At 44.8% G+C, this 26341-nt stretch overlaps 1 protein-coding gene, 1 non-coding gene and 1 pseudogene across 2 annotated transcripts in view; 2 read left to right on the plus strand and 1 right to left on the minus strand.

Annotated features, from left to right (window-relative positions):
- Positions 1-4385: 4385 nt before the first annotated feature.
- Positions 4386-26341, minus strand: part of USP31 (ubiquitin specific peptidase 31) — a 75889-nt gene continuing 53933 nt past the window's right edge. The window contains exons 10-16 of the mRNA XM_068524149.1: positions 25882-25959; positions 25153-25282; positions 18898-19017; positions 16411-16636; positions 10965-11123; positions 9243-9395; positions 4386-7269 (exon numbers count right to left, since the gene is read on the minus strand). Coding sequence (XP_068380250.1) covers positions 5708-7269; positions 9243-9395; positions 10965-11123; positions 16411-16636; positions 18898-19017; positions 25153-25282; positions 25882-25959 — 2428 coding nt within the window. The 3' untranslated portion in view covers positions 4386-5707. The remainder of the gene's footprint in view (positions 7270-9242; positions 9396-10964; positions 11124-16410; positions 16637-18897; positions 19018-25152; positions 25283-25881; positions 25960-26341) is intronic.
- Positions 22682-22810, plus strand: LOC137750781 (small nucleolar RNA SNORA22). Its single transcript, XR_011070566.1, has one exon. It is a non-coding gene; the product is annotated as a small nucleolar RNA SNORA22 (small nucleolar RNA).
- Positions 22961-24203, plus strand: LOC137778598 (T-complex protein 1 subunit zeta pseudogene; annotated as a pseudogene).

The following is a 26341-nucleotide window of genomic DNA, read 5'->3' on the forward strand; positions in this document are numbered from 1 at the left end:
AAAAAAAAAAAAAATTCCTGAAACTACATTCTGGATAGTAGAGAGTGAGCTAAATAGGAAATTGGGCGGCAGCCTAGGGTTTGCTACTATAATTACTACAAGGTGACAATTGGTCTATCAAAATCAGGGACAGGATTTTCAAAGCCACTGAAGGCTTTACTTCAGCATTTTCTAACTCAGAGTGACCGCCCTACTCCCGCAAGGGTCTGGCCCTGCTGTGGCATCCAGGGGAAGGGCTCTGGGAAGGAGGCAAACCCATGGGGCACTCTGCCTGCTCCAGCAAACTAAGGACCACCGGTTCCCACCAGACGGACAGTGCTGAGGCACACACAAAGCTCCAAGCTCCTCGAATCAGAAAGGCCCCCCTTATTTCAAACGGGAGGTTGATCAGTAGCTCTCAATCTCTTTTTTCTTTTCTCTCCAAAGCAACAGAGAAATCTGAGTCACTCCTGAGTACTTCATATGGCAGTGATTCTCGCCACAGTTCTCAGCAAAGGGAGGGTGTATCACAGTGGTTCTCAATTCTGACTGCAAATTAGAAACATCTCGGAGCTTTCAATATAAATATGGTAATTCCTGGGACCTGCCCCTATACTAAGTATATCAAAAGCTTGGGAGTGGGACCCAGGCATTTTTAAAAGTTCCTTAGAAGAGTCTAGTGAACACTGGCTATCAGAATCTCAGACGAGTCATTCAGAAGAGGCTTGACAGAATCCTGGGGAGAGTACACGTGGGAGATTTGAAAAAGCCTCCCCAGTCTGCTATGGATCTCCCTTCTCCCCCAAACTGGGAAACACCGGTCTTAGACGAATGTGAGAGGGCTCTAGAACCTACCCCACTGTCAACGCTACTGTAAACTCCACAGCTTAGTCTCACTGTGACCAGCGGTTGGGAAGCTCCAAAGCTTTCCAGAACAGCTCAAGTCTCTACAAAAGTGTTTTAAAATTGTTAGCAGTTTTAGAAGCCACATTCTTCCCTTGTGACCACAATGGAACCCTAGAAGATATAAAAAATTAAGATCTATAGGAAATGGCAGGTTATTTTTAGAACAAAATACTTTAGGAAAATCTTCAGGCTAAATACAGTATATAAACCAGTGTGTGTTCAACATACCCATTTCTACTCCTGCTTGCAAAATACTTATTTTACATACAATTTTGCCAATGATCAAAAAAAAAAAAAAATCGGCAAGTGCAAAGCAAGAAATCATTCATGTTCTTTGATACTGATTAAGCCACATTTTAAAAATTACAAATTTAAAAATAGAGCTCCATAATCTAAGAGTTGTGTTTTTTTTTTTTTTTTTTAACTTACGTTGAGTGTAAGTAGTCTGTATTTTTTTATTAATTGCTTGCATAGGTAGTAAGAGCATGCTTTCTGGGTTAGATGGAGGCCATGCAAAATTATTTTCATTACTTGGGGGAAAAATGATTGGTCATGCTCAAAATGCAGCTGCAAAAACACTTTGGGGGTTGATCAAAAGGCAGTATGAGACTGAGTGTTCATTTAAATAAAAGCATGGGATTTCCCCCCAAAATTTGTAGTCAGGTTTAGCAACAACATACCCTTTGTGAAATTGCAGACAGACAGCCTGTACAGTAACAGCTATTTTTTGTGTTTATGTTTATGATATAGGCACTGGTTTGTCAGCAAGTTTTGCTCCTCTCAATTCCAAATAATACAAAGTTCAACGTGCCTCACAGAAGACGTTTTATTGAAACTGTGCTTATGGTTTGCACACTATCTCAAAAATCCAACCCGGAAACACTAATTATCTTTGCATCCAATAATTATTATAACCTACACAGGAAACAGTATCTTTAGCTGTTCGGTAATTTGTCAGAATGAAATTTAACGTCAGATGTCAATCTACTTTTTAAAGCATGTTTATTTGAAAAAAAATGAGCTTTGTTCACAGCTCTTCTCTGTTCCTTTTTTCCTAAAGGCTGCCACCTGTTTCCTTCACATTCTGCTCCTGTTTTCTCATGACAGGTACTTTAGAGGGATGACAATTTCTCTCCCCACCCACCCTCCAAAATCCCCACATCCATCTCATACAAATGCGGATGACCAAATTCTAATGAAAAGTGACTTCGTAATGGATTTCCAATCCCTAAGTAGTAGAGACAGCACAGTCTGAAAAAGAGGATGTGACAATAAAATGTCTCCAAAGATGAAGAAGGCCACTTTTGGTTTCCAGAACAGAACAGACTTGTTCAAGAGGCCCACAAGGCTCAGCCGATCACCAGGATCCACTTGATCTTTCTGCTCGGGAGGACTGTCGCTCCATCTAGGACATCATTGGCATCCCCTGGTTCATCAGCTGTGCTCCCAGGGCTCCTCAGCTACAGCAAACTCTCGAAGCTCTCAGCTTGCCTTTACAAGCAAAGCAGGCCCTCAACGAATGTTTGCAGAATGAATAAATGAATGAATGAATGAATGATGAAAGAATGATTACAGAAGAGGTCACGGCAGCCTCACAGACAATAACAACATTTTACCATGCCACAAATACTCCCACATTTCTATTGGTCCAGAGGAGCATTACTTACTTTCAGTTAGGCTGCTGTTACGATAAGAAAATACAAAAAAGGTGGGAGTCGGTCTTGAGATGATATGAGCTTAACAGTTTCTTTGTGCTTCCACATTATATAAGGGATTACAAAGGCAAGGTGTAGGGCTGTCCTACGGAATGATACAGACTCAGTGCACTCGATGTTTACAAGAAAAGAAATCAAGAATAAAGTTTTTAAAAAGCAAACAAACATTACAGATGCAACGCTACTGTTGGTGATTATTTTGTGCCTACCAGGAAATGACTACTCTAATCAGGCCCACCTGGTTGTCAACCAGGAACCCAGGTCTACCATCCTCAGCAGGTGATTTTTAACCCCAAAAACACATACAAGCTCATTGTACCAAACATCACTGGGAAAAGAAAAAACAAAACACCAAGTCACTAACTCTACCAAAGAACTGAACTGAACCAAGTAATAATTTTCCCGTAGGGTACTTCACACCACAAAGAGCACCTCCAAACTTTTGGGCAAAATATCCTTTTCTGTGGCTTAAAGGTTGTAACCTAATAATTAAGAATGAAGTTTTCATTGTTTACCAAGCACAGAAATATAATAGCCTAAAGATGCCTAAACAATGCCATAATACTTCCTGATTTTTTTTCCATTTAAATCTGAAACAAGAACTAAACTCCATAGACATACAGTTTATAGATACGGAAAATTTATTTCTAGATCCCATGGAAATTTAATGGAGTTCGTAGAGTTGTTGTGTTCTTTTTTAAAGACACTAGACATAACAGAAAATCTATTCCTGGAGGACTCAAAGAGTAAAAATACTTACCACTGTGAAAATTAAACTAGATTCTAATTAATGCTTAACTGTTTACAGCCCCCGAAAAAGTGTTATTAAAACACTCTGTGTAGTCAAACTATGATTCTAAGACTGTTTCAGAGCTTCAGATAGGAGATTTCAAACCAGATTTACCTATTAAAGAAAGATAAGAGAGTCAGACAAACACTCAATTCCGGATATTGACAACCCCACATTTGGTGCATCTTTTTAGGAAATAAAAGTGACACAGGAAAACTCGAAGTGGCTATACACGGATCAGGCTGTCAATGTGCCGTTGGACGCAACAACAAGATCGAAGGCAGTGACAGCCCAGCAGGGGAGAGTAAGGCTGCTTTGGGAAACCAGACGTCTGTACGGTGAAACGGGGACACCAAGCAAAGTGGTGAGTCAGGGTCGAGTGCCATGGGCAGCAGGCTCACAGTAAGTGAAGTGCATGAAGCACGAGCGTAACTCTCACAGGCTGAACGTGTAAGTCTTAAGCATTGCAAGGGTCTAAAGTTCCAGCTACCCTCAACATAAGTGGCCTCCAGACCTGCAAGTTACCTGCTAATGCTCGAATCAGCAGCAAAATAAAATTAAGTAACCTACTGGAAACATTTCCCAAGAGGCATTCATAGAAAAGAAAGAAAAAAAAAAAAAACCAGGGCAGTGCAGAATTCGTAGCTATGCATGTAATATGTGTTCTAGTTACTTCACACAGAGCAATACTGAAAAGGGAGATTATAAATGGCTCTGTGCACAAAGAGTTCAGGAAGAACCTGAAGAGTCCATGATTTAAAAGAAAAAAAAAAAGTTAATACGTAAAAGCATATAAACTTAGCATGCTATATTTCACGGCAAAGTGACAAATGCTAGTCAAAGAGAATCAGAACTATGACTCTCTTGACATTTAAAAAAAAAGTGAAAAAGAAGAAAAAAAAAGCAAAAAATTCCAGAATACCTCCTAAAAGCCTGAAATTATATATATATATATATATATATATATATATATATATATATAAAATCTTGCTTATCTTTGGATTTCTGTGAGGTTCCCTTTTTTCCTAAACAAGAAATGCAACTTGCACTGACAATGCCAGATGGAACATTCTCCATCCTGCTTGTGAGTTTCTGGGTAAGAGATGAAATCTTCAGCGCAAAGAAGAAATTAATGAGTTCCTGAAAAACAGTCACAACTCAGACTGACAGGCAGGACCGGAAGTGTGCATATAACACTTTGTCACACATCGTTCTAACATACCGTCACTAACTGCTGGCATTAGGCAACTTCTTTCCTCTCCGTATTACAAGATGAGGAAACAAAGGCAAGCACACATGGGGCAGCATGGAGCTTTCAACTTCTAACGTGGAAAAAACCAACACCAGAGAAGGAAAATGGCAGATTTATGCATCCAGTTTAGAATCCATTTTTTTCCCCAGGAATCTTGCAAAGGTATTAACTGCTCTACTACATTTCAAAATCCCAATGACCTTAGCTAGCAAATTTACAAGGAAAAAAAAAAATTAACTACTAGTGACTGGCTTTCCAGCTATCCAATTTGCCACCTCTTAGGACATATCCCAAGGGTCAAGACAGCTTCTGGTACAGACATCTTTGCAGACATGAAGGTGGTGAAAGACTTCACTTCTACCTCTAAAAACTTCTATCTGTGGCAGTAGGAGAAATGACAGCCACCCACAGGCCACCTTCTTCTTCGATCCTCTCACCGATGTGCACCCATCCTAGACTAGCTGAGTATATACCTGAGAAACATTAGTGTTAAAATATTGCCCTTTACAAAGACTGGTAGATGGGGCCAAAGTGCAGAAAGCGACAGTCTTCCCTCGGTTTGTTTCACTGTTAGTGTCACAGTTTTTAGAGCTTCTGGTGCCACATGACAATCCACACGCAGTGAGGACAAATTCCGCTCAGATGAAACCCAAGTCAAATAATTCATCCTTCTACAGAGCACACTAATGACAGCTTAACTGGTTCACAGGTTTCAAATCCCTAGTGTCCAACGAAAGTCATTAGAGTTCTCTAGAAAGAAATATGTACAATTGCTAAAGGGACCGTCCACGGTATCGTCTGCAATTATTCCAGTTAACTTGGTATCAATGCTTTGCCTATGGCTGTTATTTGGTTCAATGGCAGAATAAGGCGATGCTTTTAACAATTTGCAATTGAATTCTACACACACACACACACACACACACACACACACGCACGCACACACGTACGTCAGGCACGTGACCCAAAAAATACAAAACAAAAGCATAGAGGGCTTTGGTGGGAGGGAAGGGGTTCTAAATAAATTAACATCTTTACAGATAAAACACTTGGATTGCAGAAATATCACTGAGGTTTTTGAGAAGGCCGTGCATTGGTTTGCATGCTAGAAGGTAACTTTTTTGAGGATTTCTCAGCAGACTGCCTGCAACCAGGAGACAAGGGCACTCCAGAATCTAGCTGGGAAGACTTGGATTTGCGGGCGGACAGCAGGGAATGTTTAGCAGAAGCAGGGTCCTTGGAGGCAAGCTGCTCTTTTCCAACTGCATTCACATTTGGCTGCTGGGAGCCTAGCGCCTGGGAGCCTTTCTCTGCCTTGTCATCCGCTGCACTCTTAGAGACGGACTTGACTGAGCTCCCGCCCACCTTCTTGGACAGCAAGGTTGTCTTGCCAAGATCCGTCGACCGCCGGGTTTCCTTCTGTCTCAAGGCTGACTTGAAGAAGGACAGCCCCTTGTCCTCCGACTTGCTGTCCCTCTTCAGACCAGCCTTCATGTTCATGCTGGGGGAGCGCAGGCTGGCCATGGAGGAGCTGCGGACGTGCTTTCCATCTCCCCTGCCGTCGCCAGCTCTGGCCTGGCTCACGCGAGGGGAACTGGGTTTGGGGCTGGAGGTGACGCTGGCTCTGTCGGAAGCCAGGCTTTGTCTGGAGCCCTCTCTGCTTAAGCTCCTGTCTGAAGTCCTGCTCTTCCCAGGAGGGAAGGGGCCCCTCAGGGCAGGGCCTGAGGTTTTTTTGGTGGATGTGGAGGAAGCACTGTCGGCGAGGGAAGAAGCTGACTTCTGCTTCTGGAGCGAAGGAGATGACACGGAGTCCTGGGATTTGGGGGAGGACTCCTTTTGGGGGGCAGGGGAGGAATGCCGTCCACTGGCCCTGGAAGAAGAATCGGCTTTGCTTCGGGAGCGGGAGGGCTTTACAGAAACTTTTACAGGAACAGGAGAAGAAGGGGATGTACTGGAAAGAGATGATTCCTGGCTGGCCAAGACTGGTCTCCCCTTCCGCAAGCTTCTGTCTGGCTCAGGAGCGCCCCTGGAGCTGGGGGATCTCCTGGCTGTGCTCTCCGATTTCTTTGCGAGGGAGCCTGGGTGGCTTGGAGGTTTCACCTCTTTGACTGGAGAGCTGTCTACAGAATCGCTCTGATCCACATAAGCAATCTGGTTATTGTTATCAAATGGACCAGATATGGGGGGCAACTGATCCCCTTGTGCTGAGCTTTTGCTCTGTGTGTCTACAACACCGGAGTTCAACTTGCGGGTGTCTGACTCGTCTTTGAACACACCTTCCATGACAGCCAGAGGGGCCCGGCCCACAGCCTTGTGCTCCCGTCGACTGTGACCATCGCTTGAGTCCTGGTAACTGCTGGACAGGTTCCTCAAGCTACCAAAGCAAGAGATGGAAACTTTGTCGTCCACCGCTTCCCCGATCTTCTCCAAGGTGGAGGCGGAGGTGTGAATCGGAGAGTCCCCTGAGAAGCGGGAAGGGGAACTGGAGCGCATCTGCAGCTTAGCAGACAGGGACCAGGAAGGTCTAATGCAATTTTCATTGACGGCCAAGGGGCTGGTGACAGAAGATCTGGATGACAAGCTCTGGCGCTGGACGCTTCTCACGAACGGTCGAGTTGAGAAACCTCCTGAATGCAGCAAAGAGAGTGTCGTTAAGCTAAACCTACAAAATGTCCTTACTAGGATATCCATCTAAGACGGTAGGAAATCAAGGAAGGGGTCTGGGGTCAAGGAGTAGTCATGTGATTTTAACTCTTCTGAGCCCAGTTCCTTTACCTATAAAATATGGGCATTCTAACTTGGGGATCAGCAAACCACCTTCTTGCTCGACATCAGGGGTCAGCAGACTTTTCCTCTAAAGGCCCAGACAGTAAATATTTCAGGCTTTGTGGGCCAGCTGCTCAACTCTGCCACCCTAGTGCGAAAGCAGCCACAGGCAACACAAACAGATGGGCGTGGCTGTGTTCCAATAAAACATTTTTTTTTTTTACACAAATGAAGGCAGGGGCCGTATTTGGCCTGTGGGCTATAGTTTGCTGACCCTTACAGAGCTACTATGAGAAGTTTATAAAATCTTAAAAGTCCTGTGCCCAGCAAGGCACCTGGCACTGCACAGCTGCTCAATAAATGTGAGCTACTTCATTTACAGCTTCTTCATCTTATTAAGAACACTGGGGCCCACAGCAGTGCAGTCCTTGCCCAAGATCACACAGACAGAGGCAGAGCTAACACCAGAACCGCAACGCCTTCCCCCCAACTCAATGCCACAGGTAGGCGGGCCTGTAATCGCTGACTGTGAAAGCAATCAGTGGAAAGCCTCCAAGGAAAATATTCATAATTAGAACACTATACTCCAATTTTAAGTGACGTAAAACTTCCACAGAAAATATTCTAAATTAAATTCTCCACACACTTGATACTGTAGCTGTGGTATTAATAAAACTCTGTCTGGATGAGATCCTAAGAGATAGGCCCTGTTCTGTGGGCACCACCCAGCACCACTGCATGATGATGGTGCTGATATCGATTTCACCAACTACACTGTTTAAAAATAGACTGGGGCCAAACCATATCTAGGCTTACTGTTAAAACAACAGTGAATTCTAGGTTTAAAGGCTGTGTTGAAAATAACCTCTAAATAATAAACAAGCCAAGGTTCACTGGTCAGTTTTTCATAAAATGTCAGGAGCTACAGATAGGAGCTTCACAGTTATAACCCAAGACTCTCTGGCTACAAAAAAAGAAGCAACAACCAGAAGCAGGGGTAGAGCTGGAGCTGCGACGGAGTTCTCGTCTGGCCTTCTTCTTCCAGCCTCCTGATCGCCCCTAGGAGCGGTTTACTAGACGCGATGGAACTGCTGACCACGGAATGAGACTTGCTGGGAGATGAGTCACCGTCCTCATTATAGAAGCTGAGCTCACTCTCTCCTGCCCCTCCCAGCTCTCAGGGCCCCTGCTGCCTGACCCTCCCCACACCACCTGGGGTCCCAGGGAGAACCGAGGGCTGTTCCGCCACTACTCAAACGGCAGCTGAAGACAAAAAACCGGAGCTCAATTTTTATAAGATTTTCAAAGCTTTTATACCGTGACTATCTTCAAAATTCCTAAAAACTACCTTTATGCAAAGGCAACAGCTTTTGTTCTAGATGCTTGTGCACTCACAAGGGCACACACAGATCCCTCCAGGGGAGAGAGCGTGGTGGGAAGGCGAGAAGCTGAGCGAGTCGGGAGCCTCCACGCCGGGCCCCACACACCAGGCGGCCCTCGGCAAACCACAACCTCGCTGAGTCCCCTCACAGCTACTCTGAAGATTTCAAAAAGCACTTTGAAAAAAAGCATACATCACTGTACAGAGTAAAAAAAAAAAAGTGGAAAACAACGAAGTGGAAGGAAGAAGTGCTAGGTCACAGAGGAAGAGCGAATGACCCTGTTACATAAAATGCTACTTACGATGGTGACCCACAGCCATGCGGCCCACTCGCTAAAACCCCCTGCGTGTTCTCCCACCATTTTCCTGGGACTTGGCTCCTCGACATGAGGGAGCCCGTGCTGTGTCCGTGAGTTGCCATTTTGGAAATCTGTCACCGAAACCCAGACCCACCATCATCTTCACTCCTTTCCCCAGTCATCTCCACAGACTCAGACAGCGAGGCCAGGGAGGTGCGTCTGGAGGAAGCTGCAGAGGTCACGCTGGCTTGCTTGCTCCCCGGGAGCCGGCTCACCCAGTGTTCACACAAGGAGGAACTTGTGGAGCCTGCAGGAAAGGAAGGGGGCGCCGAGGTCAGGCCAGAATCCTGCCTGTGCCACACACGCCCTCACCAAGGGCTGCTGCCCGGGCGGCGGGTGACCTCACCGCCAGGTCAGCACTAACTCCCAGCCCCACGCTGTGCCCGCTCGAACGTCGCCTGTTGGGATGAAAAGGACAGACGCTCACACACGTTTGCAGTAATAAAATCCAAGTACAGGGATGGCCAAGTCCGAGTCTTAGTGCTGGCAACAGAATGGAACAGATACAATCGTTCATATATTCATCTAGTCTACAAACATTTATTAAGCACTACACGCCAGGCTCTGTTCTAAGCACTTGCAGGAATACTGACACAGAGGAAAAAAAGCAAGCAGCAGTGTTCTGTTATCTTCTTGGCCTGTGTGGTGGAATTTTTAAACCATTTTCACAATATTAATATAAACACACACACATACATGCACACACAAGGCCACATGCCATTCTGTCCTGTGTGTTCCAGGGAGGCCCTTAAATATATATTGGAGCAACAGAAACTGCTCTTGAAATGGAGAACATGAAGCCACATGACTATTATCTAGAGTAGACCTCAAGAGGGTGTCATTTCTGAGCATATCTCAGACTCTGGAAAGCACTGAGGGACGGCACTAGAGCCCTGGAGTTCCCACTTTCTGGGAACTAAGAGCAGCTACGGACAGACGGCTGTACTGGCTGGGGTTTGACTCCAGCAGGGCTCACTCTGCTTCAGTGACGCTTCCTTTTAGCGGCTTCCAACTTACCCCTCGCACGCTTCAAGGGGAGCAGGGATTAATAACTGACCACACACTGCCATGTCCCAATCCTCTGTCCTATTCTCTAAACTCCAACTCTGCATTAGGAAGCATTCGTCCCCCTGCTTGGATTGTGTGTGGCTGCATCAACATCACACGTGGGTACTGGTTCATGCATTTATTAAACACAACAGGCTAGATCCCATCGAACTAAATCCAAGCCATCTAATATTTTTATAGCCTTCAATCCCTCCCTTAACAGAATAGGCCAATCTTAGTGGAAAAAAGAACGATTTCTAATGGTGCTTTACCCTTTACAAAAGGCTTTAATGCACATTTACCTAATCTGTTTCACACAACTACCCCATGAGGCAGGTAGGATCAGTACACCCATATTACAGATGACAAATATGTGGCTTGGGTGGGACATGCTCGAAGATAAAACCCGACCAAAATGTGGCAAAGCCAAGTCTCAGTTCTATTTCCAGTCCCCCGACTCTGAGAGCAGTGTGCCGTGCTGCTTCTTAGCTCCCTCGCTCATTTATTTACTCCCTAAGTAAAACACCACGAGCGTGCTTTGAGCCAGGCTCCACGCCTCCTCCAGGTGAACTCCTGGTTCACAGCTGCTGGCACATTCCACCCCCATTTCCTTTAACTGCAACCATTCTGGTTTCCAGATTAAATGCAAACATGAGAATTAATCTGATCCAACCAACAGAATCATGAGACCTCCTGGAGAAGTTCTCTGGACCATCAGCTACAATCTTCTGCTCTCAAAAACAACCACCCAAGAGTAGAGGGGCCTTACCTGCCACCGAGCTGTTGGCCGACCATGACGGTATAGCTGTCCGCCTCTGGTAGAAGAGGATGTACGCCGTCTGCGTGCAGACCTCGTCTTCCGACAGCTGCTGCACGTCACTGTCGTCGAAGCAGTACCAGAGGCCGTCCACGGAGTTCTTGCAGTATGCTGCCAAAAAGAGTCCACCAGTGATCAGCACCGGGGTGGCCGCACTGGCCACTCCACTTGACCCACAGACACCATGTCTTTGGCTCATATAATTAATTCAAGAACTTTTTAAGGCTGCAGATAGTAATACAGAAAGAGGTAAGAAATCCAAATTCCAAATCACACTCAGGCAAAACGTTTCAAGAAATTCCAAACTATTCCAAATGGATGAAATTCTATTTAATTTTAATTTTAGAAAACACAATATACTTCTTTAAACCAGTGGATTTCAACCAGAGATGATTTTGCCCCAGGGGACACATTTTTGACTGTCACAACTGGGGGTGGGGGTGGGGGCGTGGGGAGGGCAGGATGCTAGTGCAATCTAGTGGGTAGAGACCAGGGGCACCACTACACATCCTACCATGCGTGGGACAGTCCCCACAATAGAGAATTACCCAGCAAAAATGTTACTGTACCAGTGTGGAGAAACCCTGTTTTAAGGATGCTGTAACATTTTAGTGTTTCTTAGAGACAGAAAACAGTAGAACTAGAAATAATATTAATGAGAGCAGTAGCTAACATTTGTTTAGCACTTATGTGCATCTCATTTGATCCTATGAAATTTGGTTCTATTATCATTGCCATTTTACAGAGGCTCAGAAAGATTAACCAGCTTGCCCAAGGTCATGCAGCTGGTGAAGGGCAGGGGCCAGCTCATTACAGGATTATCTAGTCCCTGAGCTTAAAGCCTTATCCTACCCTGCCTCCCTCAGAGGTAGCACAAACGATGGCTGACGGAAGGCCCCGGCAAACTGAGAACACTGGAGCTCATGAATGCGTGCGGCCTTCCCTCCAGTCCAAACTCTAATCCAAACTCTAAGCTGAGATAAAAATAAAGAGCACTGAAGTACCAGCAAGGACACAGCTCAGTGTTCATGGAGCCACACCATCCTGTGAATCTATCAAGGAGTGTGATAAGCTTGGTCCAGAAAGGTACACTCTTACAACACTTTCTAAAAAGACCCATTTATTGGGGTGAAAATAAACGAGTGCTAGAATATTCAGCTGAACGCTGGAACAGGCTCAGTAGGGCCCCGGGGGCAGGACACGTAAGGTCCCGAGTGGCACCAGGAGTGACTCCCTCGACAGGCCACCACCACTTCGCTAAGTATGGACTCGTAGGAGACGAAAGGGACCCGGAAGAGGAAGGGATATACCACACAGGTCCCGAAAAAGAAGAGCAGAAGAAGAACCTATGAGTGTAGGGAGGAAAGTTGTCTGCAGCTGCGGACTCACTGGAACCAGACGGCAGAGAAAGGGAGACACAAGCAGCAAATGGAGCTGGTAAAACAGCAGCTGTTTGGTCAATGGTGTCATCAGGCTTGATGGATGAATGAGCCAGCTGGTGAGGGGCTCCTATTCGGGAGTGGCAGTGGGAGTGGGAGTGGGAGGAGATCTGTAAGGGGGGATGCGCCCAAGAGAAGGTGATGGAGCAGCCTGTACTAGCTTCAGTCTGTTTCTCCTCAGGATGGTCTGTCCTCCACCCCGGTGTGGAAACTAAGGCAGCACAGGGACTCATGGATGGGTCAATGATGTATTTATAAAATAATTCTATGTGCTTTTCTTCCCGGCGCTATTTTCTGGAGTATTTCCTAGACCAGTGCTACTCAAATTGTGGCTCACAGACCGGTGCCAGTCCGTGAGATAAGCACCAAAACGAGGTAAGCATTTAAAAACATTCATAGCAATCTGATAATGTATGATATTTTTATTGTGTTTTTGCAAAAGTACTGGTTGGTTCATGGTTCATGAAGGATTGGACATTTTAAAAAAAGGTTTAAGAAATTTTTTAAAAGGTTCCTCATCACAGGTGGTTTGAGAAGCACTGTTCTAGCCTCCTTACACAAGTCAGCCATACATGTACCATGTAATTATAGTTAGAACCAGTGCAAAATAAAAGAACACATTAAAATAAACACTCCAAATGAAAGCTTAAAAACAAGGTATGTTTAACTCAACAATGCTGAGGTACTTAAAATGTTCTTATCAGAAAAGCAGTGGTATGGCCTAGGCACGGGAAAGGGATAACAACGCAGAAAATACCCGAGCCCCTTGTCGGTAACAGGCCCCAGGAGGCAGGCACGAGCACTTCTGGCTCCCTCACATGGTCGCCAGGTTTGAATAAGGTTACTCACCTAAGGTCACAGAGCTAGGAATACGTGTCTAGCTTCTACCCCATACTCCTCTCACTAATTTGTACTGCCTCCAAGGCAGTTACGGGTTTCCGGGCACTTTCCAGAGTCTATGCTATACAAAGAGCAACGTGACAGGTGAAAATCTGGCACTGTCCAATTTCCTGCAACAATTTCTTGCTAGAAACCACACAACACACTCACGCATATTTTCCTGAGAAACACTGTTATACACAGGAGGTTCTTTACCAAAGCTGAAGCTACATGAACACCAACCAGTGATGCTGGCAAAGGCATTACTTCACCAGCTAATTAGTGAAATTAAATTCCCTCTAAGTCCCTTTCAGTTCTCGGAGTCCCTGAGTATATAACTCTGTGACTCAGTATCAAAGAACGCAGATATGACCGGGAATGCCACAAAAGCAAAAATCCAACTAGACACACACACTTACAAGTGGCCCCCCAAAATATAAATATAACATATGTAAGACACAATATACAGTATTAAAATTTGGCTTAAACCAAAACACGAGGTAAAACATACTTAGGCATTTAATTAACATTAACTTTGTCTTCTACAGACTTTTCAATAGATCCTCTGTCTCCTTTTTGTCCTTGCAAGTACTTCCGAGGGCAAGTAGAGGCCGTCCGAACGGCTCCACCACGAGACGCACTCCAGGTCGGGACCGTTCCTCTCACAAGTGGCTGCTGCCGGCAGCGTGCTGAGAGAACTAGACTCAGCGGGTTTCGAGAACACGAGACTGCTGTGTCCTGTCACGCTCCACGGCCCCTGTCTCCCGAGGAAGAGCAGGTTCAGAGAGTGACTGCGCTGGGCTAAGGAGGGCGTCTGCGGCCCGACAGGCTCCTTCACCGTGTTGCAGGGCTCTCAGGGCTAACTGCCGGGGAAGAGCCTCAGAGAGACTGAAACACCAACTGGCAGAGCCTACCCTCCTCTACCTCCCCCTACCTTTATGAATCACTAGCACCCTGGGGTCTTGCTGCAGAAACCACTGAACTGCAGAAACAAAAAGTCCCAGAGAAGTGTTCATGCCAAACAGGCTGAGTGAGAAGGACGCAGAAATCCGAGTCCTGGCCACCTATACAGCAGGAGGACCCTCACATCAAGTCCCCCGACACACAGATGTCCAAGCAAGAAGCCCCCAAATCTACCTGCCTCCCCAGCACGCATGCATGCCCTTAACCCAATAATTCCATTTCTGAGACTCAATCTCAAGGAAATACAGAATTAAAATACAGAAAAGGTGACTACACACAAAGATGTCCATCAGTTATCTTCAAAGTTAAAAACCAGAAACAATATATGTGTTCAACAATGGGGAATGGTTATATCACGTTAGAGTTCCATCCACTGAATATTCTGTGGTCATTAAAAATAATATTTACAAAAATTAAGCATCTGTTGGGACTTTCCTGGTGGCACAGAAGTTAAGAATCCGCCTGCCAATGCAGGGGACACAGGTTCAAGCCCTGGCCCGGGAAGATCCCACATGCCGCGGAACAGCTAAGCCCGTGCGCCACAGCTACTGAGCCTGCGCGCTAGAGCCCGTGAGCCACAACTACTGAGCCCACATGCCACACTACTGAAGCCCGCGTGCCTAGAGTCCGTGCTCCGCAACAAGACAAGCCACTGCAATGAGAAGCTCGTGCACTGCAACGAAGAGCAGCCCCCGCTCGCCGCAACTAGAGAAAGCCTGCGTGCAGCAACGAAAACCCAACGCAGCCAAAAATAAAATAAATAAATAAATAAATTTATTTAAAAAAAAAAATAAGCGTCTGCCCCATTAGCCCATAAGGGCCTCACGTGTAGGCCGCAGGTTACTAATCCCAATAGCTTCTCCTGACCCTCCAGGAGGAGGGTGCTCTGACCACTCTCCTCCAGCCCCTGCTCTGTTCACACTTCAACCACAGAACCTAACACACATCCTGCTCTTTCGTTTTAAGTGTACCTACACCGCCCCAACCACTTGATTACACTCTTGGAAGACAGAGGTCAAGATCTTGTCATTTCCAGTGTGTCTCTGATGTGACACAGCCCAGTGCAAGCAAGACAGAGGAGGTGCTCCATAAAGGTCCACCTGAACAGAGCACACGAGGCCAATCACAACAGTATAAAATAATGGCCAAGACTTACAGAAAAACACTGGAAGGAAACACCATATATCAAAATGTTACCTACATACAATGGGATATTATTCAGCCTTAATAAGAAAGGAAATTCCGACAGATGATACAAAGTGGGTGAATCTTGAATGCATTATGCTAAGTGAAATAAGCCAGACACAAACGGACAAACACTGTATGATTCCACTTACGTGTGGTACCTAGAGCAGTCAGATTCATAGAAAGAATGGTGGCTGCCAGGGGATGGGGGAGGAGTCAACAGGGAGTCACTGTTTAATGGATGCAGAGTTTCAATTTGGGAAGATGAAAGAAACTCTGGAGATGGACAGTGGTGATGGTTGCAAAAAGATATGAACGTACTTAATGACACTGAACCGTATGCTTAAAAATGGTTAAAATGGTAAATTTTGTTGTGTATATTTTATCACAGTTTCTAAAAATGTTACCATTTTTTGAGCACTAATCTCATGGGTTATTTCTGAGTGATGATCTCGTGCGTTGATGGCCCTGTTCCGTCTGCCTCTCTCTAGTCTCTAAATTTCATACGATGAGCACTATTGCTTTGACAAATGAAAAGGTAAATTTAACCATACAGCAAAAAGAAAAACCCTTCCAAATCACGTTAAAGACACTATAAAAGTGGTTCACAACCACTCCAAATAAGGGAGATGCTAGGCCCTCAAGGAAGCAGAGCGAAACCTTAAACGGGTCATGCAGGTGAGGTCAAGAAAGCAAGTCCTGGGTGAGCCAGACGATGCCACCCATCTGCACACACCATTCCCTGCTTGGGTCAGAGCCCGACCAGACAATCCAACTCAGGGCAGAGAACCAGAGGACGAAAACTGCCCTCACGGTTGGCACTCTGCCTGCTGGAAGAGAAAGCGGGGTTCTAAAGCAAAGCGACCCTGTCACAAGCAAAACACGTCGGGAGGAATCGTCAGCACAGGCGCCCGGCCTCTCGCACTGCAGACCTGTGTAGTGCCCCCCTTGCATGGTGCCGTGATGATTGCACACAGCATACAGGTCATAGATGTAGTCCTCAGGGTCCCGCCCGAGTCCATAGGGCCGTCTCCATGGAGACCAATGGGATGGCAAACTCCAGCTGCTCTGGCTTCTCTTAACCACGTGAGGTGTCATGTCCAGGCCAGTCAGAGGGAACTTGACCATGTTCTGAAGTTTCATACGCTTGTCTCCTTCCTGTGGCAAGAAGAAAAACAAGTTCTAATGATATTTTCATGCAAGCAGATGGTAGAGCAGTTTAGCATAAAAGGCAGACCGTATCAACTGAAGTAGGGTTGAGTTACCTATCTGATGTTTCCAAAGACACATACAACACAGGGAAACAGATTAACAGTTTTATCTACCTGGAGGAACAGGTTTTAATATCACCAAAAATGGAACCAGCAATGATAATGAGCCTTCATTGCCTCACCTGATAAAGGGTTCATCCTGAAACCTCTGTCACGAAAGAGGCATGGAAAGTAATGGAATAACAACATATGTGAAGGGAAAGCACAGTGCTGGCACAGAACAGCCATTCACGGAACAGGGCCTCTTTCCTTCCCAACTCCTCCAACAAATACGTTAACAGTTAACAGTGACTTAACTTAATATAGTCATTTAGTTGACAATCTTGGACAATCTGTATTTCCCATTAAGCCCACTGGGAAATCCAACCATCAGTTGAGTAGATATTTACCAAATGTTTCCTGTGTCTATGGGAGCTTTAAAAAATTAATCAGGCACAGATAATGCCCATCCCAAGGAACTATGGATCTACTAAGGGAAGAAAAATGTTCCTAAGAGAAAGGTAGGATGGGTCTTGCATGGTCAGGAAGGTCAGGCTAAAGAACCTGGACCATGTTCTGCAGTCAAGGGAGAAGCACTGAGGCTTTGAGGGAGGAGGGGATGCCATCAGAGCTGTCATTAAGTAGTGCCCAAAACATGGTAGAAAGAGAAGAGCAGTGTAGGTTACGAAACCAATGAAAAGACACTGCAACTGCAACCAGCTCGGAAGTATCAGAAGTTGGAACTGGCAGGATGACAGCAAGAATGGGGAGAAGGGGACACGTACAGGAGGCAGTGGAGAGGCACAACCAGGCCGAAGAGGTGACTGACTAGGTGACAGGGACAAGAAAGAAGAGTCAAAGATGACACTGCAGTTTTGAGTTGGGGTGCTGGAAGGGTGATGATATGTCTTCAAAAGAAACAGAAAGCAAAGGAAGCCAGTCTGTGTGTATGGAAGGAGACAGAGAAGCTGGGTCCAAACCCTCAACCGGCCGTCCCACTGCAGATCCCAACGGAAGCGTACAGCTGGGACACTCAGGGCAAGTGCCCGCTCCTCACTACTACAGGAGCTGGACCCCAAACCTGTGTGTGATAGGCCACCCTGGGGACCATGTGCGCGCCCCCGACACATTCACTTCATCGGCCAGCCCCAGACATCTCTCAAGTCTATCCAGGTCTCTCCATCTCCACTGCCGCAACTCCACTGCGAGCCATCGGCCGGCCCCCCGCCCCGGTGACTGCAAAGGCCTCCTTCAGGTCTCCCTGTCTTCATCCTTTGTAGCCTCTAATTCTCCACACAGCAGCCTGAATGGTCTCTTCCAAGCACAACATTTGGTCATGTTGCTTCTCTGCCTCAGAATCCCACTCTGCCTACAAGGACTGCTTGGACGACCAGCCCCTGCCTGCTCTTCTACCTCAACGCACGTCCTTCTCCCCCCGACCCCCCGGAGCCACAGCCACACTGGCCTCAGCTTTCAGCCTCTTGCACATGCTCTGCACCTGCTGCTCCCTTAGCCACTATACGTGTGCAGCCCTGCTCCCACCTCACCTGGTACAGGCCTCCTCCTAATCTTCCCAATCCAAACTTTCTTACACCAGGCTCAGACTCCTCCAGCGTTTACCTCTCATTTACCTCTCTTACAAGGGGGCTGCCCAGGATAACTCTAACCTTAGGAATAGAGAGCCTCTGTGGGAAAATTGACTCACAAAGCAATACAACTCAAAGCAGATTTTCTTTGTATATATTTATGACTCATCTCCCCAACTGTACAACTGCTCCTTGGAAGCAGGACAACAACCGTTATTACTTTAGGGCAGAAATAGAATTCTACCCACCCCCAAGAAAGGCGCTCAATTTTTTTTTTTAAATCCCAAAGTACACTTACTTGAGCACAACATTTACAAATCTAAAGCAAATCCTCAGGAACAAAGTAAAATATCTGCAGTATGAACTAAAATGGTTAGGATTTAAAGGGTCACAGGATGCACAAACTTCGCTCTGGGAAAGAACAAAACATGGCTCCAAACATAGGGGCAGCTGTGTGTCTGCAACAACACAGGATCACGGGATCAAACAGGGACACCAAAGCACTCCCCGCCCAACAGCCCACCAGTCAGGGGCATAGAACCTTGGTCACAGCTCTTTTCCCTGTGACAGAGGGTTTCCTTACCTGTCGGAATCGCTTTAGGTGTATGATAAGCACATCAGGCAGAGTCCAGAGGCTTAACGTAATGCTCCCCTGCTGCAGCTGCTTGCAGTGCGGGCACCGCCAGGCGTCATCTGGGGCAAGCTGAAAACAAGGAGCACGACTTCTGTTACGGGCCACTTAAGGCAAGACTCTGTTACAGGAGACAGCCAGGCTCACCTCCTGGCCAGGGCACGGCACAACTCTGAATCTCCCCAAACTATGTATGATGGGAGTCAACAGAAAAACACAATTAAAAGTGGCGCCTGGCTAGAGCGGGCACCCAAACATTTGCTGAACAGATTCTCTCTCAAAGAGGAATGACCACCTAGGTGACTACTGCACAGAGATGTCAGATGTCACAGAAGCACCTCACGCTCAGCACACTCCCAAACTCAACTCGCCGCCTTTCTACCAACATAGTTCCCTTTCCTCCTCCTCCTGTGTGTCCTACCCCAGCAAATCCCACAACCGCCCGTCAAGAGCAGAGCACGGGGGGTTAACCCAGAGCCTCAAACCCCTCCCTCTTCCTCTGTTCCACGCCCATCCGAGGTAACACTCTCTGCCACTCCTCACACCTGTCTCCTCCTCTCCATCCACCTGAATTCAAAGTCCTCACTCACCCTTACCCGGACTTCCTCAAGTCTCTTAATTGTTCTCTCTCCCCCAAGCATCAAACTGCTCCAAACAATCTTCCTCATCCTGCTACCAACAAGATCCTTCTCAACAGCAATCTGAGACCTCGAATCCACATGTCACCTCTGCAGGCAAGGGTTTCAGGATGACAACACAGAGGTACTAACAGGGCATGTCTGGTAAGAGAGATTTTTTTTTTAAATTAATTTATTTATTTATTTACTTTCGGCTGTGTTGGGTTTTCGTTTCTGTGCGAGGGCTTTCTCTAGTTGTGGCAAGCGGGGGTCACTCTTCATCACGGTGCGCGGGCCTCTCACTATTGCGGCCTCTCTTGTTGCGGAGCACAGGCTCCAGACGCGCAGGCTCAGTAATTGTGGCTCACGGGCCTAGTTGCTCCATGGCATGTGGGATCTTCCCAGACCAGGGCTCGAACCCGTGTCCCCTGCAATGGCAGGCAGATTCTCAACCACTGCGCCACCAGGGAAGCCCCAAGAGAGATTTTTTAAATCTCCTCTGGATTTCGGAAGATGCATCAGATCTGGGACCATCAACACAATGAGGTAAGGGAAGCCACGGGAACAGATGGCAATGCCCACTCAGATGGAAGAGAAAGAAGCCAAGGACAGAATCTTGCAGAAGGCCGATTTTTAAGGGAAACACAAAGGTCGAGAAACCACCAGAACCTGAGGCTGCATAGTCAGAAAAATAGGCAAATCAGAAGCATTCCTTTTATGCACACCAAGAAAAGAGAGTGGCAAGAACAGGGTGCTTATCAGTACCATATCCCACGGAGAGGTCAAATGCAGACTGAGCAGAGGCCACTGAACTGAGCAAACTATGGGCCCCGAGAACTTCGGAGAGCAGTGTCAGAAACACAAGCCAGACAGACGACAAGAGGTTTGGAAGGCAGGAAAGGGAAAGACCTGAAATCACTAAATGGTAAAGTTACACAGAAAAGAAGAGAAAGACCGGCACAGCAGTCTGAAAGGGAAGCAGAAGTGAGGGAGTTATTTTTCCTGAGAGGGAGATCCTGTCATGTGTGTAGGAAAGATTGGGAGAGACAGAAGTCTGGGTGGATAGAAGTGAATCAGAAAGTCAGGCAGGCATAGCACAGGGAGATCAGCTCGCAAGAGGGAAGAGATATGGGGATATATGTATATGTATAACTGATTCACTTTGTTATAAAGCAGAAACTAACACACCATTGTAAAGCAATTATACTCCAATAAAGATGTTTAAAAAAAAAAAAGAAAATTAGGCAGGAGGAACCTAAGTGTCATCTGGCAAGTCCACATCTGTGCTAACATGCTAACTGTCTACAGACGTGGCCATCAGCCCAGTGCTCGTGGTAAAGGAACAGGTTGTTGTTTATTTGTTTTTTAATTTCCAATACCTCATAAACAGATACTCTTTTATAAGATACAATAAGAATGTCAAGGCAACGTCTAGCAGCTGTGACAGTTTCTACAACACTGCTCGACTTCTGTACTTGTCTCATTGTAAACTGCCACAAAGAGCTGCTGGGCCTGCAGAGCACCCTTGGAGCGTGGCCAGCCTCGCTAATGGCCCAACAAGGAAAGCGACTAGCCCCAGAGGCAGCTGCTCACTCTCAGGCAGTCTGTTACAAAGTTCTTCCTCATATTAAGACAAAATCACGCTCCCTGTAATTTCCAATCTCTAATTCTGCTTTTTAGATAAAATTAATAAGCCCAATCCCTTATCCACAGGATGGCCCTCGAAGTATGTGAAAATAACTATCAGATCCTCACTTAAGATCTCCTTCATCAAGACATACTCAGCCGCGCCATCCCCTATCCACACTCTCTGCGTGTGCCCCGGGATGTCAGTCTCTTAACAGTGAACATTTAAGGTAATGAGAAGAGCAGTGCTATCACCATCTGAGTTCTGGACACTGTTTCTAAAGCATCCTTAGGTAGCCAACAGCGGCTGACACCCACATGACACTGCTGATCACACTGAGCTTGCAGACAACGCGACCCCAAAATTATTGTCACACAGCCTACTGCTAAGTCTGACCTCCTCCTCTTCCATATCTGGACTGTTATTTTTGGACCCGGTGACTGAGCTCCCCAAGGAACACTCACTCATTCATTCACTGTGGCATAGATTTGCTGAATGCCTTCCATGGGCCGGATACTGCTAGACATGCTGGGGTCATTTTACAACCAGGATGCATTCTCTCACCTGCTGTGCCCCAGCCACAGTGGCCTCATTTCTTTTCTCAATCTTCCTCCGACCCCAAGACCTTTGCTTCCTTTACTTACTTGTTTATCCCCACTACACGGTAAACAAGCTGAGGGCAAGACTGTTGTCTGCCTTGGTCCCTGCTGTATTCCCAGTTCCTAGCACAGTACCTGGCACACAGTATGTACTCAACAGACGTGTGCTGAATGAACAAAGCCCTATTAAAATGTATCTGGCTAGCTTGAAAGATCAGTGAGATGTTTTGTAGAATACCAATGTTGTCATCTAGTAGATCTGCTCACCTTTAAGCTTTGTGACATTCTCAGACATCTCCCAAATCAATTAAAAAAAAAAAAAAAGCTAAATAGGATAAGGTGCTACATACAGCATGTGATCAACCAGTTTCAAAGCCAATTATTTATACAAGCCCAAGATTGGAAAAATATGCCTAATGAAAAACTATTAAAGGAATTAGCTGTTAACTGCTTGGGGGAGAAAAGACTTCGTGAGAAGACGAAAACTATTTTCAAATATTTGAAGGACAAACAAGTAGAAGAAAATGAAGCCCTGTCCTCTGTTCTTAACGACCTGAGAGTTCGCCTGCTGGCTGTAGCAACCAGGGACATATTTCAGGTTAACGTCAGTCACCATCAGAGATACCCAAAGAGAAAATGGTGTCTCTGTAAAACAGCGGCTGGATAATCACCTATTTGAAATTAGGCAGAACTCAACCATTAGAAAAAAAATTTTAAAGCCCCCTCCGACCCTGAAGTTGCATGATTCCCTATATGCAAGAGTGAGCAGTAAGAATCAGTAGCCAGAATTATGATCCTAAACATCAACTCAAAATTAGATGAACTCAAAGTGCTCTCGTCAAGGTTTCTCAAGGCGCCTGAACCTGGAGAGGTTTAAAAACCACAAAGGCCTGTTGCACAGTGAACACCAAGAGTGCCTTAGTTCCTTGGTTTCAACTCTGTGCTAGAGCAATGTCTGTTCTTTTCCTCTACACTGAAAGCTTATTTATCCTTTTTAAAGTATTCAGAAAGTCAGCACATCATATTAGTTGTATTAAAGGGTATGAATGATCCAGAATATCCTTCCATAAATGTAGTTCGTGTAGTTTATCACGAACTACAGTTGCATCTAACTGAAGATCTCTAGTATTAGTGGTGGTTTTGTAACTATGTGTTTATTATAGGATCTTCATCTCAAAATAATAACAGAAGGATTTGAAGCTGCAAAGAAAAAGGCACTTCAGTTTTGGCAACTAGTCAAAATATGCAAAGAGATGAACAGTGAAACACTTACAGACATGGCCAGAACATCTCTACATACTAAAATTCATGCTAAACTTGCTGGTGTTTTAACAGATGCTGTCGTGGACTCCATTTTGGCCATTAAAAAACAAGATGAACGCAGTGACCCCTTCATGGTTGAGATCACAGGGATGAAACATAAATCTGAAACCTATACAAGCTTAATCAGAGGTCTTGTTTTGGATCATGGGACATGGCATCCTGATACGAAAAAAAAAAGTAGAAGATGCATACATCTTCATATGCAATGTGCCATTAGAATATGAAAACACAGAAGTGAATTCTGGCTTTTTTTTTAATAAGCATGCAGAAGAGAGAAAGAAATTAGTAAAGACTGAAAGAAAATTTGCTAAAGATGGAGTTAAAAAAATAATAGAACTTTGAAAGTGTGGTGATGATTCAGATAAAGGATTTGTTGTTATTTATCAAAAGGAAATTGACCCCTTTGCCTTAGATGCTCTTGCAAAAGAAGGCATAGTAGCTCTGCACAGACCCAAGAGAAATGTGGAAAGGCTGACGCTTGCTCGTGGTGGGGTAGCTCTAAATTCTATTGATGACCTAAATCCTGATTGTTTGGGAAATGCAGAACTTGTCTATGACTACACACTGGGAGAAGAGAAGTTTGACTTTACTGAGAAACGTAACATCCGTCACATTACTGGTCAAAGGACCAAATAAGTACACACTCATGCAAATCAAAGATGCAATCAAAGGTGGCTTGAGAGCTGTTAAAAATGTTATTGATGATGGCTGTGTCATTCCAGGTACTGGTGCAGTGCAAGTGGCAATGGCAGAAGCCCTGATTAAATAAAAGCCCAGTCAGTGTAAAGGGCAGGGCCCAACTTGGGAGTTCAAGTATTTGCTAATGCAGGGCTCATTATTCACGAGGCTCTTGCTCAGAACTCTGGTTTGGACCTTCAGGAAACACTAGTTTGAGTTCAAGCAGAACATTCAGAATCAGGTCAGCCTGTGGGTGTGCACCTGAACCCAAGTAAGCCAATGGGAGGAATATGGGAACACTACTAAGTAAAGAAATAGCTTCTTCACTCCTGCACTGTAATTGTCACCAACATTCCCCTGGTTGATGAGATCATGAAAGCTGAAATGTCTTCTCTAAAAGGAAGGCTGAATTGAAGCTTCCCTTGTATCATCTGAATCATGAAGACTCTACAGAGTGATCCTAAGAATACAGCTATGGAATTTTGCTCCAAGCTTCAAATGATTTTCAAAGGAATTTTCTTTTCCTATATGAAAAAAGGACAGAATACTGGCACCTATTCAAATCCTGAAGTTCTGAAATTATAATTACAGTATTTTTTTAATTGCACTGCAGTGTACACACATACAGCAGGCCATATTTATCCAATAACAGGATGTTTTGCTTTAGCTTCAGTTATATAAAAATATATGTTAGATAAACATGTTATCTACCTTGTTATTAAATATTCCTGTTGGAAAAAAAAAAAAAAAAACACGTAGGCAAGGGTCCTATCCACTATTTGTCCATCCATTCATTCAAATATTTACTGAGTACCTACGATCTGCAAACACTATGCTAAGTGGTCTAAAGCATGTTGTCCAACAGAATTTTATGTCTATATCTACACGGTCCAATACGAGTCACTAGCCACGTGTGTCTCCTGATCCCTTGAAATGTGGCTAATGCAACTAAGGAACTGAATTTTTAATTTTAATTCATTTTAATTAAAATGGTACCTATGTTCTTAGTTCCAAAAAGTTGAGAACCACTGCTCTAGTTACTAAGGAAAATAATTTAAAATCTCTAAATTGAAACAAAAATATAACTTTATCATTAACCATTAAAAAGTAAAAAAAAAAAGGAACTATACAAAGGTTCATGTCTAGAGCATTTCATTTAATCAAGGTTTTCCAGAAATTTAAACTACTTTTTGTTAAAATCCTAAGAGGAATAACACTAAGATGCACATCACATGTGCAGAACCTATGTAAATGCAAAAATCCTTGGGGAGTTTTCTGGGGCATAATTTGTTTCTCCACTGTCATCTTGCCCTGGACCCTCCCTACTACCCTCACCACCCAACAAATGCTGCCCAACCCTTACCCGCTCCTCTTTGGTGTAGAGTTGGAAACACTGGGATAAAGTGCAAGTTTGAGGCTGATGGTGACGCTCCCTTTGCAGCCGGACACTTTCTGCATCAGGGATATACTCATCTTCGGTATTTACAAACAAGCTGCGATCAGAGGAGAAAAAGCATGTATTAGAGAATGTCTTGGAAAAGTGACACAAAATACAATTAACAGCTTCACAACGTGGCTGTAAATTCATAACCAAAAAGGTCAATATGTAGGAAAGCAAAAGTGGCAAGGCAACTTTTCTATGTTCCAAAATGTCGTGAGACGTTCTCTATCTATAACGTTATTTTCAAGAAATAACTTGAAATTGTTTTTTCTGGGATTGGGCACAAACTGTACTGATTAATTCATATATTCTTGTCCTTTGTATCAAAGGGCATGCATTTGGCAGAACTTGCTAGAGTTAATGGGTCTGTAATAAAAATCAAAGTAATTTGACCTACACAGTAGTTAATGAATATAAAGCTTCTGTCTCATTAGCAGCAAACAAATGTTCTAAGGTTTTGGGATCCAGACGACAGAATGTATAGGAGAGAAATAATAAATTACTTAAATAAAGGATCAGCAACACACTTGGATACTTAGCTGAAGAAAACAGAGGTTTGTGTTTCAGCTAATTTGAAAGATCAAAGGTATGCTATCATAGTGATAATTAAGACAATGACTCTACAAACACTAAGTTAAAAAAAATACTTACAAATCTTTTGTCTCCTTGTCCCATTCTACCACTAATTTCACGTGAGCAGTGCCACCTGGTCCACAAGATTTTAGTGCCCTATAGGATGGGGAAGGAAGTCACGTATTACTTTCTAAATAAATGATTTTAATTAAATATACATCCTATCTGAAATCTGAAATCATAGTGTGATTGCTGAAAATCTTCATCATCGTTCCCCATCAGAAAAGGTTTCTGACCATTATAAACTCTTATTTAATAACTTGATTACAACTGGACTGAAAAATCCTTAAATTAAAATATTCAATATGGAAATAAAGATATTGGAAGAAATTTAGTACCACACTATAAGGTTATCCACAATAACTCTTAGATGTTACGATCTTTCCAATTTTTGTCCAATATCTCACCAAATCCATAGAGATTGGACGGGATGATAGTCTCTCTGGGAACAAAGTCTGCTCCTGCATCTCTCCACCTC

This window comes from Eschrichtius robustus, chromosome 16 (genome assembly GCF_028021215.1).
Source record: "Eschrichtius robustus isolate mEscRob2 chromosome 16, mEscRob2.pri, whole genome shotgun sequence".
Lineage (NCBI taxonomy): Eukaryota > Metazoa > Chordata > Mammalia > Artiodactyla > Eschrichtiidae > Eschrichtius > Eschrichtius robustus.